General features: G+C 43.5%; 1 protein-coding gene across 2 annotated transcripts in view; it reads left to right on the forward strand.

Annotated features, from left to right (window-relative positions):
* The window catches only part of LOC120791799 (rho guanine nucleotide exchange factor 17-like), a 72,631-nt gene that overhangs the window by 352 nt on the left and 53,181 nt on the right, over window positions 1–19,098 (forward strand). The window contains exon 2 of one of the 2 annotated variants that reach the window (XM_040130521.1): window positions 157–5,536. In XM_040130521.1, coding sequence (XP_039986455.1) covers window positions 173–5,536 — 5,364 coding nt within the window. In that variant the 5' untranslated portion in view covers window positions 157–172. Of the gene's footprint in view, window positions 1–156; window positions 5,537–19,098 lie in introns of those variants that run through there. The other variant, XM_040130522.1, reaches the window with a different exon arrangement.

A 19,098-nucleotide genomic window follows, 5' to 3' on the forward strand; every position in this document is an offset into this window, starting at 1 on the left:
TGGTTTTTTTTTTGTTGTTTTTATTTTCTAAGAGTGATTGCGGTTGGGTTTTTCATGCGGTTAGGCTGCGGGGGGCGGGGGAATGGACCACGGGACAAAAAGGTGCTTGGATCTGTAATATCCGTGGAGTTAAAATGTGTGTGTGAAATCTAACAGAGAAAAGACATGAACAATGGCAGGAAGAGAGAGGAAGAATGTGGCTGTGGGTCGCAGCGTCTCTTTCAGAAAGTTGGGGTCCTGGGGCGCCAACAGTAGTGAGGACCAGCAACACAAATCAGAGGATTTGGACGCAGCTGGCGTCGCCCTTCCCCCGGAGCCCAGCAAAGCAGAACAGATTTTGGCGACGCGTAATGTCAGTGTGTCAAGAAAAGTTTCCAGAATCTCTGCCACCACCGCCAGCCTCCCGACCGCAGATCCAAAGAGAGGCCTCTCCACTCCGCTCTCCTCTATTTCTCCATCCATCCGCCAGCTCACTGAGAAGTTCAGCAGCAGCAGCAGCAGCAGCAGCAGCGTCAGCGTCGGCGGCTCCGCCAGGACGCGCAGAGCCTCACCGGGAGACTGTGCAGCAGGGACGCGGGGGTGCAGCACTCTTCCCCGGGCCAGAGGCTCGAGGAGAGACGGGCTCCTGTCTCGCAACTCTTACCACGAGGACAGCGGTGCTGGATGTTTCCAGGATAGTGAGACTACTACTGCAGAGTGTCTCACAGACAATAAAGTGCAAAAGTTTCACTCTGGCACTGAATCTGTGTCAGGCTCGGACTCAGAGAAGAAAAGCGAGAAGCCGGTTTTGACACGTTTATCGACCGACAGCAGCAGCAGCTCTGGTAAGAGAGATTATTCACAGATCAATGCATGTCTCTCTGATCCTAGAAAGACTCTGACTACAGATGAGGAAGAGGATGTTACTGGTAGAGGGGTTCCTCCACCCTGTAAATCTCACAGAAGTTATCTCTCTACACACCACAGTGACTTTATTCCCCCGCACTCTGACAAGTGGCCCAGTGTCACCAAAATTAGACAACTTTTCGATGAGAGGCAGAGCAAAGCTACGCAGCAGCACAAGACTGAAACGTATGAGAATTTAAAAGCAGCAGGCAGAGGCCAACTACAAGAGCACAGCCCTAGTGAGAGCGCTCCTCTCTCGGATAAAAGTGACAAACTCTCACCTTGTAGCTCTTCTAATGAAGCCTGTAGCTTGTCTTTGCATAACAAAAGCATAGTTGGAGCTCAAGGCAGAGAAAGCAGTACTTCAAAATTTTGCTATGGTATGGACTTTAACTCCAAAGCTGACCACCAGCAGTACTCAAATGATGAGGAGGCAGACGTAGAGACACAAAGTTCTAATTACAAAAACGTTCCTGGCAGAAATACTTTACAAAGCAGTTGTAGTAGCAGTCGTAGTTGCACTGGGCGTAGTCACTGCCGTAGGATTAACCCATCTCCGTTCAGATCTCATAGTCCCAGCGCTAAGGCAGAGGCAGTCTGTAAGACCCCCAGGACACCAGGGTTGACATCTGACCCCAACCCTGACCTTCAACCCCCTGCTACTTCGTTTTGGAGTCGATCGTTGGGCTTAGACACCTCCTCCTGCTCCTCCTCTCTTCAGCAGCCGATAGTGAGGGAGAGAAGGGATAGACAGGGGGTCGGGCTGCCCAGGGATAGTTTACATTCCTCACATAGCTCCTCTAGAGCGCCAGCCCCCACCTCCTCCTCCCCCTCCTCTGCTCCAGCTCCAGATAAAGCCATTACCTCCTCCTCCTCTACTGTAGCTCCCTCCACTGAGCTAAGAGCCCCAGCAAGAGTTGCCTCTCAACTCAGCTCCCGCTGGAGGTTTAGTTCTGGAGACGAAGAGGAGGAGCACACTAGAAGAAGAAGAGGAGGAGGTGGTTGGTGTGTTCCCTCTGGCCCTGCTCCTTCCCTCTCCTACAGAGGAGGAGAAAGGGGCGCCACAGAGCGAGGAGGCAGCTATTTATCCCGCAGTAAAAATGGCTGGTGGGGTGCTAAGGGCATTGGCAGGTCTTCAGGCAGTGAGGAGGACAGCCCTGGTTCTTTAGGCCCCCACAGTCGAGAGGCAGTGCGTCGCCGCTCACTGAGAAAGAAGAAGAAGGTCAGTGGAGCTGCTCTAGCAACAGGCCGTGATGATTACGATGATCATGATGGCGAATCAGAAGACAGTGACAGTGACATGGCCTTGACAATGGAGCACTTAGAGAGGCATCATCAGCAAAATGCAGGAGGAGAATTTGCAGGAACAGTATCTCGGAGCCACTCAGCAAGAGGGCCCAGCGGTCAAAGTAACAGAGCCAGGGTACAACAATGGGAGCGCATCTCCTCACCTGTGACGTCCTCGACACTTCCTGGTGTATCACGAGTGTCAAAGGTCAATATCCCCCCATTTGTTTCCAGTCCTGGTGGTTCACGTTGCAGCAGCCGGTACTCTAGCACTGAGACACTGAAGGAGGAGGGCCAGGCTAGCTGCTCCAACCGTGCCGCGAATGTGATTTTTAACGCGGGTGAAGCAGGAGGCAGCACTATCAGAACTGCATCCTCGTCCATGCTAAGTAAAACTTACCATGGAAATTTTACCATGTACCGCTCCCCAAGCTTTGGCCATGGGGATAACTTCTCTCGTAACCCTGTGCGGGTGCGCCCCAAGATTGTACCCATAGTGACCCCCTCGCCTAGTGTACTTGCTCGGGAAGGTGGGGTATCTACAGGGGTTACAGCTGGTGAGACCAAGGCATTAAGGAGGACAACAGGTGGGGATAGGGTAGATGATGATGATAATAAAAACCGAATATCCATGTCCAACCCCGATATCACCTCAGAAACTATGACACTCTTAAGCTTTCTGAAATCTGACCTGTCAGAGCTCAAGGTGCGGAAAACAAGTGGAGGGGACAGATCTGGGGCTGTAGAGGGATCATCAGTGTACAGGATGGGCTCACGGACTCATGGCGGGTCCCTTCTACCTTCTGGTCGTCGCCCATCACTGAAGGACCTGACCGCCACCCTACGGCGTGCAAAATCTTTCACTTACTCAGACAAACCCACAACAGGCGTGAGGTGTTACTTGACAGGTGGCACCACGAAGAGGAGCTCTTCCGAGCAGCAGCTTGACTTGGATGGAGAGAGGGATGGAGGGAGGATGTCAGTGTCCGACAGGGAAGTGGAAAGTGACGGGGGGGATTTTAGGGATGCGAGAGGACAAAGAATGACGGATTATGGATTTGATGATGATGATGAAGAAATGACGCCAACTCCATTGCAGGAGAGGTATGTGCAGGAAGCCAGGCAGGTCATTCGAGATATCTGCCAAATGAGTACTAGGGAAGAAGATGATGATGATGATTTAAATGTAAGAAGAACTGATGATGATTTGGAGGATGAACGTTTCCTGGTCAAGAAAAAAAATGAGGTGAAGGAGAAAGCCGGAGTGAGTGTTAAGGATGAGGCAAGGACAGATCAAGAGGCTGGGTTTAAGAACACAAAAGACAGGGATAAACATGAGAAGGAGAGAGAGATCAGGGAGAGTGAGAAGAGGGAGAGGGATGGACAAAGTATGCAGTTGGAGCTAAACAGCAGGAGCACAGAGTACAGGGAGAAGGCAAAGAGACAGAGCAGAGAGACGGAGAGAGTTTTACTGAAGGGCGACTCGGAGGAAAGCATGTTCTACGACCGCTCTGTGGATGAACTTTCAGGCCATGAGTCTAGTTTAACAGATGAAGGGATTGTGACAGAGCCAGAGACAGGCCCCAGTGACCCCTCCGAGAGGTCATTCCTGGGGTCAGTGGGGGTTAACTTGGGGTCTCGTATACCAAGGGATTTTCTAGGGCAGCCTGTCACTGTACGGAAACAGTCGGCTCTCCATGAAGTGGAAGGGTTTAAGCAGGAGAGAGAAGAGATGACAGAGAACAGTGAGAGTAGTGCAAATCGTCTGAATGAAGACAGTGTATCTCGCTCCTTGCCTCTTCCTGGCTGCATGGCTGAGAGTGACAGTATCATCATGGACCATAGCACTAACACTGGTATCAACAATGTCAGCTCTACCGGTGAAGAGATCAACACCAACAGTGCAGTGTCGCAGGGGTCAACAGCCACTGTAGGAGGAGGAGGAGCATTCGAAGCCCCTGCGACCCCAAGTGCTATTCGTCGAAGGCGCAAGTTTTCCCCTTCTGGTAATAACAACACAGGCTCTGATTCCAGTAATGGCAGTAATGCGGAGTCAACAGTAGCAACTGTAGGAAATGGGGAATCCACAGTCTACCGTTCTCTCAGTGACCCCATGCCTCAGCGATGCTGTTCTGTGGCAGAAGAAGGGAATAACACATTTTCCTCTGTAGACAGTAACCTGCTAGGATCCCTATCTGTCAAAGGAGGAGTAGGTGGGGCTCCAGAGACCTCTGCTGTGGCCACCTTGTCAGAATACAAGGGCAGTGTTGCCAGTGACTTGTCAGTTTACAGTGATGGTGGGCTCCGGGATGATGGTGTTCGTGACTACAGTGGGGTGATCAGGAGCATTGTAGCTGAGCCAGGTGCAATGGACAGACTGATGACAGATGACCACGGCAATGGCAAAGCTCCCAAGAAGAAGTCATTCAGTGACCCCAGTCGCCGTAGTGATGCCCCTTTACTTTCCCAGAATGACCCTCAGTTTAAAGGTCAGTCCGGCAGCACACAACCAATCAGCGAGCTGGAACAACCTGGCCAGATCCCACCTTCCAGCAGTGAGCCAATCCTGAGTGAGCAGAGAGAGGAACTGTGGGAGCCAGAAGCTAAGCCTAAACACGTTTTGCCAACAGAGCTGCATCACCATGCAAACAGCAGTAATAAAGTCAAGAAGGCTCGATCACAGTCAGTCTGCGCCCCCCTCTCTGATAACCATGATGATGAAGATAATGATGTCATAGACCAATGTGGAGAGGAGAAAGAAGAAGAGGTGAGGAAGTTTAACTTTGAGCTCAAGCTTGCTGAGGTTCTGTCTCCTAGAATGATTCGTCGGCCCTCCAGAAAGCGTCCAAACAGGCTGGCTCACTTTTTCCCTCATGAGTACCCGTTTGAGCCCCCAGCACAGGGTTCAGAGGGGCAGGAGGATCACAGTGACCTCACCCCTCCTCTTCCCCCTCCCACACTGCAATCCAAACCCAAAAGCAGACCCAAGCATATCCGCCATACCAGCGAACCTGCCACCTTTATCCCCATCTCCCCACCTCCACAACTCCAGCCACTGAAGGAAATGGACTGCCTTGCCGTCCGACCCACTGCAGAGCCTCCAACCTTAAATAAGCCTCCAGGAGATGACACCCCATCTCTAGAAGATGTGACCCAGAAGTATATTCTTGAACTGAGCACTGCTGAAAGAGACAATGAGGGCCCAGGGCCTCTTCCAGCACCCAGGGATGGAGCTGAAGTTTCAATATCAGCTTCAGCGGGGCCCGGCGAAACCACAAGTGAAATTACGGAAGCTGTAAGACAAAAGAAGGGCACAGAGCACACTGCATCCACGCCTACCCCACAGAGGACCAAGCCCAGAGTGGTGAGTTCTGTTTTTTTTTTTTTTTTTTTTTTTTTTGGCTGTACTTTTAGCATTTAGGTTGAGAGTGCAAGGTGGTGTGTTCAATGCTGTCTTGTTGCATTGTCTTTTGAGTTCTGATGATTCAGCGTCAAATGATTATCTGTTTCTCTAATCTCTTATGTGTTACTGTGTCAATGATAACTACTACAGAAAGGAAGCCATACCACACACAGTACTACACACATTTTGAATTTGGATGTAGTTGAATTCAAAGAACTAATGCTGCTGTCAAAGGTTCGTCTTTTCTTAGTGGCAGATATAGTAAGGAAATTTTGGTTTCAGTGTACATGTTTTGTGTATTTTAAAATTTGGTTTGTATTTGAGTGCAATAGAAAGGGGGGATTTGCTTTTTTTAGATATATAAAATGTGGTGAAACTGGATTTTTAGTGTGATAATGGAAGATAGATGGGTTTTGAGGTAATACTAGTTATCTCAACATATTCCATAATGTTGTCCTGTACATTTGGCTTGCACTTATGGTTTCATACCCGCAGCCGACGCATGTCCGTGACTGTACTTTTATGAAGTGCCGGGAATCAGGACCCATATGGTTAGTTTCAGAGTGCATTTGGGAGCAGTACTACAATAAAGAAGCCATTAAAGGCTGAGCAGTGTTACACAAACATCACAGGATGTTATTAGTTTGATTAAACAAATCTCAGACAAAGGGCATTAAGGAGTGGACCATGGCCCGCTGTGTGTGTGTATGTCTGTTTTTAATTTATTTGTTTCATTAAATATCAATTGTCTCTGTGCCAGGATTATGGGGAGGGGATATAATAAACCATTCACCCAAACACAGATTGGATGTGTCTGTGATACTGCATTTACTCAGTAGTGTCTAAACATTTGGGATCTTTTTCTGGCTTTCTATATAATAACAGTACAAAGGTTAACTGATATGGCTGTGACCAATAATCAGTTCCATGATAATTATACATAATAGTTAGAATTAGCATCATATGATGAACTTACAGTCTATTAGAAATTTAACCAGCATTGTATGATAAAGCTAAACTTATGTGAAAACCTTAATACCTATATTGTAAGGTTTGTTCACATTAGCCACTCATGACGTTTGGCTCGTGTAATATAGTGCAGAACAGTAGGAATTAAATGTGTCTGTCCTTGTGTGTTTCTATGCATGGATGGGTTATGACACAATGGGTCCCTGAGCATAGACATGAAAAAGCCCCCCCCACCAATCCTACATAAGAGCAAGACACCCAGACTGAAAGACACAAAATTCTGCATCTCTGTGTAGATGTTTTACATATCTTGTGGTGGTTTTGCATCATTTTGCCTCTCTTTGTTGCTGTTTTGCCTCTCTTTGTTGGTAGCTTTGCGTGTCTTCGTGGCCGTTTTGTGTCTCATTTTGGTTGCATTGTGTCTCTTTCTTGGATATTTTGCAGGTGATGACCAGGGTCCCCTTGACTCCTTGGGTCCCTGGGCCTGTGCCCGATAGGCCCATTCAGTAATCCATCCATGTGTCTATGTATACTCCAAGTTCCTCTCTGTGGACTATGTCGTTCATTGCCAGGCACACATACTCTTATTAATAAAGCCCCCTCTAGCACCCATTCACACACCTGGAGGGTGTGTATGGGTGCCTTATTAGTAAGAATAAGTGACAGTAAGGCAAATACCTGGAGGTCTTTGCCTGAAGTCAAAGTTATTGTATAGTCATGGATGTGACTCTGATTAGGTGTGGAGAAGGTAAAAACGATACAGAGATTACCATCCCACCTGAGCTCCAGACAGAAAATCGCAGACACAGCATCCAGGGCTTTGGTTTCATTCCATAATGACTGATTTCTTTTGTATGGCAGTGACCATTTTGCAGCCCTGGAGTCGCTCAGTTCTGCCATTGAGGTCCATGTGTGTTTCCTTTTTCTGCCTGTGGCTTCTTGACTTTGACATTCTCTCACTAAGCTGCTTTGCTACCCATTGATTTTTTTTACATCTACTGGTCTCCTTCAGTTGTTGATTGTTTGACTCCCTTGCCGATTGTCCTTACTTGTTGCTGTAGTGACAGTAGCAGTAGCTGGTGAGTGACCTCACCAGGAAGGAAATTAGTTTAGGGAAATGGGAAGTTGTTGTGGTTACTGAGGTGTTTGATGATATCCAGCACTACCGGCTGGCGTATGTGTACATGCACTCCATTGTGTTGGGTGTGTGTGTGTGCACATGCATGTGCATATTGTTTGCCTGGAATATATCAGTGCCTTGTAGAAACGTTTGGAGGCCAGAGTTTTGCCAACACACTGAATGTAATAACAACTGTGCCAAGCTAAAATGGAGCGCAGACAAGTTCTGAGAAAAAGGAAGGGATAAAGAAGGTGAGAGAGAAGGAACCTTTTCCTTTTCTAGAGACTGGAGTTCCTGTTCCTGTTTAGTGACGTTAAAAACTTCCAATTTAACGTTTTCATTTGTTTCAAACTTACTTGTTCCCCCATGTCTTTTTACATTTTTTTTCTCATCCCCTTCTTGTCTCCCTTCCTTTTCCAGATGTTTTGCCAGTCATAGTCTGTAGTTTCTAAGTCTGAAATTCTACTGTATATCAGTATATTGCATTGTCACAACATGCTTTCTCCCAATCTCCATTTGTCTTTTTTATACTAATTCTCCAGCATTCCTTTTCATGTTATCTTATTCTACTTTTTACTGTCTCTCTCTGTGTCTCTGGAACATTGCAGTGAAGTGAGGTCATAACGTTTGTCTTGGTGTAAGGCAGGCTGCCGAGCCAAATGTCAGGTAGAGAGAAAAAGAGACGGAGACAAAAAAAGACGAGAGTTGGAAGGAACCACTTGTTGGCTAAGAAAAAAAAAAGTTACAGGATCAAAATAGAACTGAGAGAGAGCTGAAGAATGAAACAGTGATGGAGGGAGGGGGAGTGAGGGACTGAGATGTAATGGGAGAAGATGGTAGAAAATGGTTAGATTTGTACTTGAGCAGAGGTTGGTCATATGCACAAAATCAATATCTCAATCCATTTTAATACTTTGTGATTCAATAAAGTATCCACAACCATATAGCTCAAATTTTGAATTTTTGAGTTTGCCTTTTTTGGTTCACCATAACAAAATCCTATAACTTTTAAAGTGAATGTTGTATGTAAATGTATGTGTTCCAAAATGTTTGGGTCCTAATACTGGGACAACTTGGTAAAACAATGCTTATCATCATCCATTTAGATGTGAAAATTCAGATGGAAGGCATCTGTATATGAGAATTATGAGAATTTTGTCAAAATATTATTATATGGTGCAACAGTTATTGATAATACAGTGTTATCAATGCAACTCAAACATAATGCTGGTGGGGAAAAAAGGAGTATTGGCTCTATTTTTTCCTCTATTTTTCCTCAAGTAGTCCACTAAACGTGGTAACTAGCTAAGCTTGTCCAGTCAGTGCAAAAATGAACACTTCTCAGGCACAGAACAGCTCCTCCTTCACAGCAGCTGAACAGACTGGTTAAAACAAATAGTACTGTAAAATATTACTGAAAACAGCAGTGTCTGTTGTTTGTTGAAAAAGTCCAATAAGATACACACATTGTTTCTTCCCCTCTATTTGATGGCTTATAGTCCCTCTTGAATGAGTGTGTTTGTCTCTGTGTGTGTGTGCATGAGCTTCCCCCACTGTTTGAGTAGTTTTCACTTTAGCAGGCAGCAGGAATGTGGCCCGTCTTTCCTTCTCCTCTTGTTGCATAACAGTCTTTAACTTCCCAAAAGGGCTGAGGACTCCCAGGGATTCATGTATGTTGTGCATCAGTGGACACATTTTAATATGAGACTTTCTGTACCCATACTAAAGAAATGCTTTTTTTAGGCATTTTACTTGTGGTTTTTCTCTAAAACCCCACTATTTGATACAACAGAGTAAGCCAAACTTCTCAAATCCATCAGTGTTAAGTTTTGTTATAATACAAGCAGCTGCACAAGAACTTCGCTGAACTAAAACAGTCTAAAATGAGCACCGTTCCTATTTAAATCAGGGTACTTATGATGAAAAGTAAATAGACAAGACTAGGAATCTATTTAGTCATTCACTGCAATCGGTGCTGCATACACATTTTAGTCTGTACTCAAAAGAATACCCAGCCATATTAATGTGGTTGGATGTACTTCTTGCATATCCTAAACATGAACAAAGGACAGCAGTCTATGTACCACACTCTTTCTTCTGTCTTACAAAGTGATCCATAGTCACATGAAATAATTTCTCAAAATATATATTGCATTTGATCCTAATGATGATTCCAGTACAGGTTTCAGAGAGGACGCCAGCAGGAGTTCTAATGGGATACAGATATAGGACGGGAGAATGCCAGAGAGAAGGAAATAGACAAAAAGGTTGGTTTGTGCGCCGCTCTGCATGGATTAGGTCTAAAAGCACAGTGTTTATAGCTTCAGATTTATGACTGACTTTGTTTTATCAGGCCACCCACATGGAATCAAATACTTTCCCTCTGCCCAGTCTTTTTCTTTCACTCCCCATGTTGGAAGCCCCGCTCCTCCCCAGATGTAGTCATGCTGAGGAGGAAAAGTAAAGGTAGACATGTGTATTGCAGCATTAACCTGGATTGTCATTAGGGTATAGCTTTCACTTCAATTGATATTAGGAGGCAGACTTTGGTATTCTTTGGCCTTCACAACAAAGACAGCCACAGCAGAAGCATCCTTTAGTTTTTAGTGTTGTCTAAAGGTATGTTTGAGAAGCTATTAGAAACACATTGTAGGGAAAGAAGGGATTGGTGCCTCCATGTTATCACAAATGGTGTGGCATTTGTGAATGAATGTTTTCAACGGTCGGTCAACACTGAATGACAAATGCATCGAAGTAGCCAAAAACTGCTGCTCTACTGCTCTCTTTCAATTAAAACGATCAATCATTGTCCAAATCTGGCCACATCCCAATCAGTGGTGTCACAGCAGGGTTTTTCCATTAGCAGTCAAAGGCAAAGTGACTTTGTGACATCACTGATGGTGCTGTAGCCATATGGGCAATATTCCCAAGGTTTCTGCACATAGAGATAAGTGTGGCAAATGATAAATGTTTCTGGCCAAGCGTAGTAGTAATGCACGAGTTGGTCATTTCCTTACACGATTACATGTCACAGATGGTAAATACTCAGGTATTGGGTACCTGGGTGGGCATGTGCAAAAAAGAAAAAACGGCCATTTTACTTTGATTATGGTATTTACATGAGGCATTTCCAGTCTGATTGGGCTATTATTCTAAATACGTTGGGGAAAAAATGCTCCAGAAATTGTGAGGGTCCAACAGAACCATCAGAGTTACTATTAATGGACATCTATTCTGGGAAAAAAAAAAAAAAAAAAAAAAAACTGTTAGAAAATGCACTATCAAAGTTTTTATTTTGTGATCAATGGAGAGGAAGGAGCTTATCTAATAAGCACCTTGTCCCTTTGAAAGCAGGCTTAGAAGTTAAGTGAAAGGACACATAACATACGGGATATAGCGTGGGTGCAAGGGGTTCTTTTTTAACTTGTAAAGGTCAATACAGATTAAGTGAAGCCTACAAAGTGAGGGATGCTGAGAGAGTTAAAAGGTAAAGAGAGAGAGATGAAAGGATGAGGATGTGGTTTGTTCTGGTGGGATGAATCAGAAGATAAAAAGGCTGCACTGCAGACACATCTGCAGCGTCAGTGACACATAGCCTCTGACGGTAGACATTTTTGAATTTGCCTTGTGTTGGTGGAGGTAGAAAACTACAAGGACAGATAACTGTGTGTATTTTGGGTTTGCATTAGTGAAGCCACTAACAACGTCATTTTTACACTTTGGCTTTTGTTAGTATTAAACAATGGGTATAACATGTTAATTCTGCTGGTAGATGGATTTGTAGAGAGCCAGATTAACTGTCTTCTGCTGTTTCCATTCTTTGTGCTAAGCTAAAATAACTGCTGGTTCCAGCTTCATATTTAGCATACGGATATTCTCACCTTTTTTTTTTTGCAAATGTATCTCCTAAAGTGGCTAACTATTAATTTAACTTTCCTCAGTCCTGTTTTCTCCTTTTAATTAGCCTTTGCTTTCACAAATTAATATTTAGCTTGCACTAGCAATACTAATAAAGGTGTCAATGCTAGGCTGAAATCCGAGGGCTAGCAAACGTGCAAATGATCCAGGTTTTTTGAAGGAAGTTTTGAACCCTGAAGAAAAAAATGCATCTAAACTCGAACGGATCCCAACTTGAGGCTCCAGCTGGTTTCTCACAGTGGGGAAAAACCTCTGTGGGAAAACGGTTCTGGATGTCCTTGCCCTGGGTTGGTGACAGTTGCTTTGAAAATCTTTAACTTTCCCTTTTAAGGATAGAGCCTATGTACTTTTTTTAACTCACTGTAGCTCAGCAGTGGAAAGACGTGACAGTTTAAACCTGTGAATGGTGGCTGTTCAGGTTCTTCTTCTACCTTTTTTCCTCTTTGTTATCTTCATTTCTTGTCCCAGTCACTCCCCTCCCGACTGTCCCTTTCTAACTCTCTCCTCTTTCAGTCTGTGTGGATCCACCCAGTGTAATTACAGAGCAGTTTGCTTATGTAAGGAAAGCCTCCTCTGAAACAGCACTTTTTAGCGCAGCCGCTATTTCAGCTTTTTTGTGTGCACAGGCAGATTTCTACATACTAAAGTATGTGTTTGTGTGTACAAGTGAACCTGTTTGTGTGTGACATTAATAATGGGTTACAGTTTCACCTGGTTCTCACACTACTTTGAAAACTCATCTGTTAAAGATTGTTTGTGTGTGTGCATGAATATACAGTACGGTATAGCTTTGGCAGGGTTTCTCTCAGTCATGTTCGGTCTCCCCTGTAGTTTTCTGTCTGAGTCATACATCTGCAGTCCACGTGGCCACAAAGATGTCTGATGTGAGAATTCCAGTTTTCAGTTTGTTGATGATTCACCTCACGCGGGCCTGTGCTGCTGTCCCACGTGGAAACATGAAGTTTACCATTACAGTGGGTGCTAATTGATTTTTTTTATTTTTTTTTTCAAAGTTAAGTTACAGTATTATGCGTGCACTTGCTGGGTGTTTTTGTGCGCGTGCACATATCTGCCTATCTCACGAACTTAGACTGATTGTCATGAACGTGTCGCCTGCGCCTACTCCTGGTGCTCACACAATGGTACAACTGTGTCATCCACTTAGCATAGTTCACAGCGTGGTCGGACAAACGCACAGGCACTAACACACTCTTATGCAGGGTTTAGGCCTTGGTCTAACTGTGGGTTGACTGGGCCATTCAGTCCTATCCTCTTACTTGTCTTTTGTCATCCAGAGAAACATGACAGTAGAAATACTCTGCTTCTTCCTCCCTTCTCTGTTTCTGTCCTTGGATTCCTTTCACCCTCTCCTTCGTCCATCTTATGGCATCAGTCCGCCGGTTTGGATCATGCTCTAGCTGCCAGTTGAGAAACTCTCGTCAAAATGGGAACGGGAGACGCTGGAAGAGTCGGAGTGCTGTTCCCGAGTGGCTGCTGGGATCTCGGATTAAGGCGCAGGGAGAGGAGGAAGATGATTGGAAAAGAGAGACAGGAGCAGCAAAGGCCAAAGCCGCCTCACAGGCAGGTGGAGTTGGTCCTCTGTGTGTTTGTGTGTATGTATGTGATGCAGTTTAAGACAACTTGTTGCATCCGAAGTCCTCAATGGAGTCACATTTATCTAAAATCTAACCAAAAAGTGTTATTATTAAATTAAAAATATAATTTGCTACATGAGTGTGTGTGTGTGCGTTCGTGTGTGTGTGTGTGTGCGTTGGTGTGTGTGTGTGCGTTCGTGTGTGCATTGTTAGCTGCTGAATCAGAGGTTAGATAAGTCTTGTAGGGTTTAACCATTAGCTGCCGTCATCATATTAGCTCATCACCCCTATCATGTGGATTTCATTATGGCGCACCCCCGTGGTGTCATTACATCATCCGCGGCATGTGGATGACATCACTGTAGACCACTGTCTGTTTATGTACACCCAAGTTTCCAGTTTTTCAAACTATTCACAGAATAAACAAAGGACAAAATGAAATGGGCTACAAATCAATGGTACAACAAATTTGTCAAAAGTAGAATATTTATATAGTGACTTTAATATAAGAAACATGAAGAAGCACTGGAATGTTTTAGCGAGGACTAAAACATTAAAGTGCTTCCTACTATTTTTTATAATTTTAATCCGCAAAAAAGATTTTGTTCTCTGTTTCATCAGTTAGTGTAATGATACTTGACATAGATACATGTCCATTTTCCTACTCTGTAACACTGACTGATATCTTATAATAGTGATTCATCAATTTCATTAAAGTTTTTACCTTGGTTCTCGTAAACTTCTTGTGTTTGGTAGGTTGTTGTTGACATTTTTGGTGACAGTGGTATAAAAGAACTGCAAAATACTTGCAGGCAGCAGTATATTACCAGGAAAATCTGGTCTCTTCATGCAAGCAGAATATATGTTTTGACATCAACTTAATGTGACACACTGACTTTCCATTTGGCCAACTTTGTCAGAATATTTTCAGTGCCCCCCAGTACGCCCATCACCTGCGGTTTATTGGTCAGCAGCAACACAGCAGTCACTTGTCCTTAATATGTGCATCCTTTTTTCAGTAGGTTTTTGATTTATTCCTTTTGTTAACAAGTACTTTTGGTTTCTGTGCTCATTTCCAACACTAAACAGCTTGAAGCTGGACTTACTGAATTTGTAAGGTCTTTTTTTTTTAATTTTCTGCGCAAGCTGAGAGCACCTCCACAATTTTCTAGATCCAGGGTTTGGGGACTCCGGAAGTTGAGTTTCATTAACCAAGCAGACACAGCAGGAGTTCAACATCAGTTCAGATTTACAAAAGTGTAATTGCAAATAGTATGGCAATCGTATGCAATGTCTCTGCATTGTTCTACATTTGCATTGGCAATTTCTATGCGTGAATTTTTGAGCTGTTATGGTCCGTGAGATTCATAATTGATACTAATGAACTTTGATAGGTCTTGTGCTCATGAGACAGGTTGCATCCATGTGACACCAGCAGTATACATATTTCTGACTTTATGGAGATCCTTTGATGGATTAAAATATTTTATATTCTTATTAAATCAGAGAATATAATAATTGAGTTGCAAATCCTTAGTTTCCTTTTGTTAGGATTGTGTATTATACCAGTCACCAATGAACACACAGATCATTAGTCTTTTCTAGTCCAATTGATTAAAAGAGCGACCCATTTCCCTTCCCTGCCGCCTCACAGGTGAGCGTTGAGAGGCTGGATCTTTCTGGCTGCTGCCAACCTTTGTACTTAAGTGAAATGTTTTGTCCCAAGATGAGTTTTCACAAAACTCTGAGTCAGCCTGAAAATATGTTGACCTTACCTCAACCGAGAAAACTTGAACGTGTGTGTGTGTTAGAGCCTGAATGAGAAAGAGAAGGAGACATGCATAGGGGAGTGAGTGTGTGTGTGTGTGTGTGTGTGTGTGTGTGTGTGTCTGCGTGTGTGCGCACCTGTGCTTCAACAACTTTGATGCCAAATAATATTTTTTTCTGTCTTTTTTTCTGTCTCCTCCTGTCTCTTTCCCTCCCTGCTTTCTCTCCGTCTTTAATCCATTCTTCCTTTGTCACTCCCTGTGGCTTTGTTGTGGCTTGCTGACCGATAGGAATCTAAGTCTGTGGCTAATGGCAAGTTTTTAACAAGCTCATGCAAACACAGAACTATCAGCATCATTATCAAACATAAGTCAGTGGTTCCAAACCTGTTTGACTTTTGAGCCTTTAAATCTGTGGTGATTCCTCCTTGGATTAATGCACATGATTTCACATTTTAAAAGCACAGATTAGAGAAAAGTCAGAAAACAAACTTGTGTGTAACAGAAATATGTTGTCGTGTTTACTCAGTGTGTGTGAACTAAACCGTGGGTTTCAGCAAGTGTGAGAAAATGAGATTTAAGTGATAAGAAGCAATTAAATATGACTTCAGTCACAATGTCACACATATCAGTTCCCCAAGTTTCTCTGCTATTGTTGTATATTGTTTGCATTTGGCAAAGAGTGAAAAAGAGTCACTGTAAGTGTATAAGGGTGTCTTTGGAAGTGTTTCTCTTGTAGAGGTTTTTTAAACACAATGAAAGACTAAAATTTCGTAATAAATAATGTTCTTGGAAATGTGGTTTATTAAAGGAGTGTATTTTTGCCTCATTGTATTTTTAGAGGCCGCATTCTATACTCGCCGAGGACTTTATTAGGAACACCTGTACCCCTGCTCATTCATGCAATCATCCAATAAGCAAATCATGTGGCAACAGTGCAATGTATGAAAACCCTGCAGATACAGGTCAGAAGCTTCAGTAAATGTTCACATCAAACATCAGAATGGGGGGAAAAAATGTGATCTCAGTCACTTTGACTGTGGCATGATTGTTGGTGCCAGATGAGCTGGTTTGAGTATTTATGTGCTCAGAATGGTGCCAAAAACAAAACACATCCAGGGAGCGGCAGTTCTGTGGATGGAAACGCCTTGTTGATGAGAGACATCAGAGGAGACTGGCCAGCCTGGTTGGAGCGGACAGAAAGGCAATGGTAACTCAGATTACCACTCTTTACAACTTTTGGTTGGTAGAAAAGCATCTCTGAATGAACAACACGTCGAACCTTAAGCTGGATCGGCTACAACAGCAGAAGACAACGTTGGCTTTCGCTCCTGTCAGCCAGGAACTGAAATCTGAGGCTGCAGTAGGAACAGGCTCATCAAAACTGGACAGTTGAAGACTGGACAAATGTAGGCTGGTCTGACTAATCTGGATTTCTGATGAGGCAGGAAGATGTTAGGGTCAGAATTTGGCTTCAATAGCATTAATACATGGACCCAACCTGCCTTGTGTCAACAATCCAGGCTGGTGGTGGTGGTGTAATACCAATGGTGGTGTAATACCCTTAATACCAATCTCTCATGGTTTGAATGCCGCAGATATCTGAGTATTGTTGCTGACCATGTGCACCCCTTTATGGCCACAATTGACCATCTTCTAATGGCTACTTCCAGCATGATAAGGCAGCATGTTACAAAGCAAAAGTAGTCTCAAACTGGTTTCATGAACACAACAGTGAGTTCAGTGTACTTCCGGGGCCTCCCCAGTCACCAGATATGAATCCAGTTGAACATCTTTGGGATGTGACAAACGAGAGTGTGGCATGTCAACATGGACCAGAATTTCTAAGGAATATTTCCAACGTGTTGTGGAATCAATGCCACGAAGGACTGACGCTGTTTTGGGAGCAAAGGGAGGCCTGACCCAGTATTAGTGTGGTGTTACTAATAAATTGCTTGGTGGGTGTATACAACAGTGGTTTCCAACCTGGGGTTTGGCCATTTAAGGGGTCGTACTGATTAAAGGTATAAGCTGTTCTGGGACAGAGCCATTCTAGCCTAGTTTTACATCTTCATGCCTCTCAAATCTGTTGCAAACAATCTGAGAAGGGAACATCACTTTGGTTGGACTTTTCACAACTCGTAGACATATGCGGTCTGTAATGAGCAGATGTAGTGTTAGGGAACTGCTGCTATACGAAATGATTAACGTGGCTAATTACAAGAGTATTTAAAAATATTTTGGATGCACTAATACACTGTCTGGCATTAGATCTAAAATTAATCAATCCTGCAAGTTTAAGGCTCAGTCACCATGGCAGTGATGGAGTTGTAGATACTAATGTGAGTCAGGACTTCATTCTGGCATGAGTACTGCTGTTAATTTGAAATACTTGAACCAGCACCAACCATTTCAAAACATTTCCAGTGATCCCAGCCAAAGTCACTTCTTTTATAACTCCTCTTGGTCAGACTATAAATGTCCAAACTGACACTAGCAAACTTTTTCCAGGTATTTGTCATGCCAAGCCTTGCTAGCAAGCCCATTGAATAATGAAGTTTTAGTCCAGTGGCTGAGACTGTGTGTGCATGTACTGACCTGCTGTCCCTTTAACATGTGCCCTGCGGTGTGGAAATGTTGCCAAATAAACAGCAGTAATGACTATGGCACTGATGATGGTTAATGACGATAGCCATTTATCTGCAGATCGGAAGTGTGTGTGTGTGTGTGTGTGTGTGTGTGTGTTTGAGAGAGAGAGAGTTTGTGTGTGTGTGTGTGTGTGTGTGTGTGTGTGAGTGAGAGTGAGAGAGAGAGAGAGTGAAAGAGAGAGAGACAGAGAGAAAGAGACAGAGACTAAAGGTATGTTTGAAGGGCCCACACAAAGGTCCCATCATCCAGTGACAGCCAGGGGGTTGTGGGTAATCGGGTCCGTTTTTCTTGAAACAATGTAGTCCTTCTTCACTCCTCAATAGGCTTCTTATTTCCAACCAGGCCTTGACTTTTCCCCCCTTCAAACATTTTATTCACCAGTTGGCATTTCAATTGTGTGGTTCTGAAATGTTATTGTGAAACGAGGAGAGAAATTATTTAAGGTTCATATAGTGTGCTACAGAGATGCCATTCACATTAAACATCACTGGAGCATGCATTTACCTGAAAAATGTCAGTCTAGGACTAAAAATTGGTTTCTGATCTCCTGAGTAATAAAAAAAAAAGCAGGATTTTTGCCATTTAGGGACCTAAAAAACATGCCTGTGGTAACAACCACAGGTGAAACGGGAAGAAATACTGAGTCTTTTACACACTCATTATGTCATTCATTGTCATTTTGTTTCATTTTAATGTGATCTTGGTCAGATGTCCATTATAACATCTCATCTGGCGTGTTTTCATCATTTCAGTGCAACTACAACCATCAGTAAAAGTCTAAATGTTGTAAAGGAAGGCTCATGATTCGAAGATGGCAATTCCTAAAAATAGCTCCCAATCTGACCTTGAACTGAGAAACCATCTGTTGAGGGAGTTGTGCATCCTTGTAGCCATCAGGTGATTTATTTTTATTTATTTATTTTTTGCCTTGAAGCAAGTCATTTATTTACATTTCCCTTTGTTCTGACATTATCATCTTTCTCCAACTTCTTTTTCATTTTAAATTTTATGTAAGTTGACGTACAGCAACTTGCATAGCTGTGATGTTCTCACCCAAGCCATCTTTGTGGTCATTTTTCTGGCTCTCTCTGGAAAGATAAAGTCTTCACTCTTAAAACTTCCCTCAGAGCACTTATTGGCTCAGATGTTTCTCCAAGTGAGTTTAAACAAGCCTCAAAAAAGAAAGCCAGAACTTGTTCAATTCGAAGATGTGGGCAGTGATTCAAAGGTCTGGAGCGTGGCTACTCTCTCGTTTCTTCCTTTTTTTCCCCCCAAATTATTGAAGCTCAATGTATCAGCTCTCATAGTTAGAACCTCTGTCTGTTGGATGCTCTCTATACTCTGGAAACACCTGACATCTTCAGGCATTGATCTGTTCTATTGCAGTTAAGATGTCTCTATAATAATGTAGGTTAAAGTCATGCTACCATTCAGGTTAATGTGAAAGAAAAGGCTGTTGCAGCATAATTGTCTCAGCAGAGTACTCTATTATTAGCCTTTAAAATC

Source organism: Xiphias gladius, chromosome 7, assembly GCF_016859285.1.
Source record: "Xiphias gladius isolate SHS-SW01 ecotype Sanya breed wild chromosome 7, ASM1685928v1, whole genome shotgun sequence".
NCBI lineage: Eukaryota > Metazoa > Chordata > Actinopteri > Istiophoriformes > Xiphiidae > Xiphias > Xiphias gladius.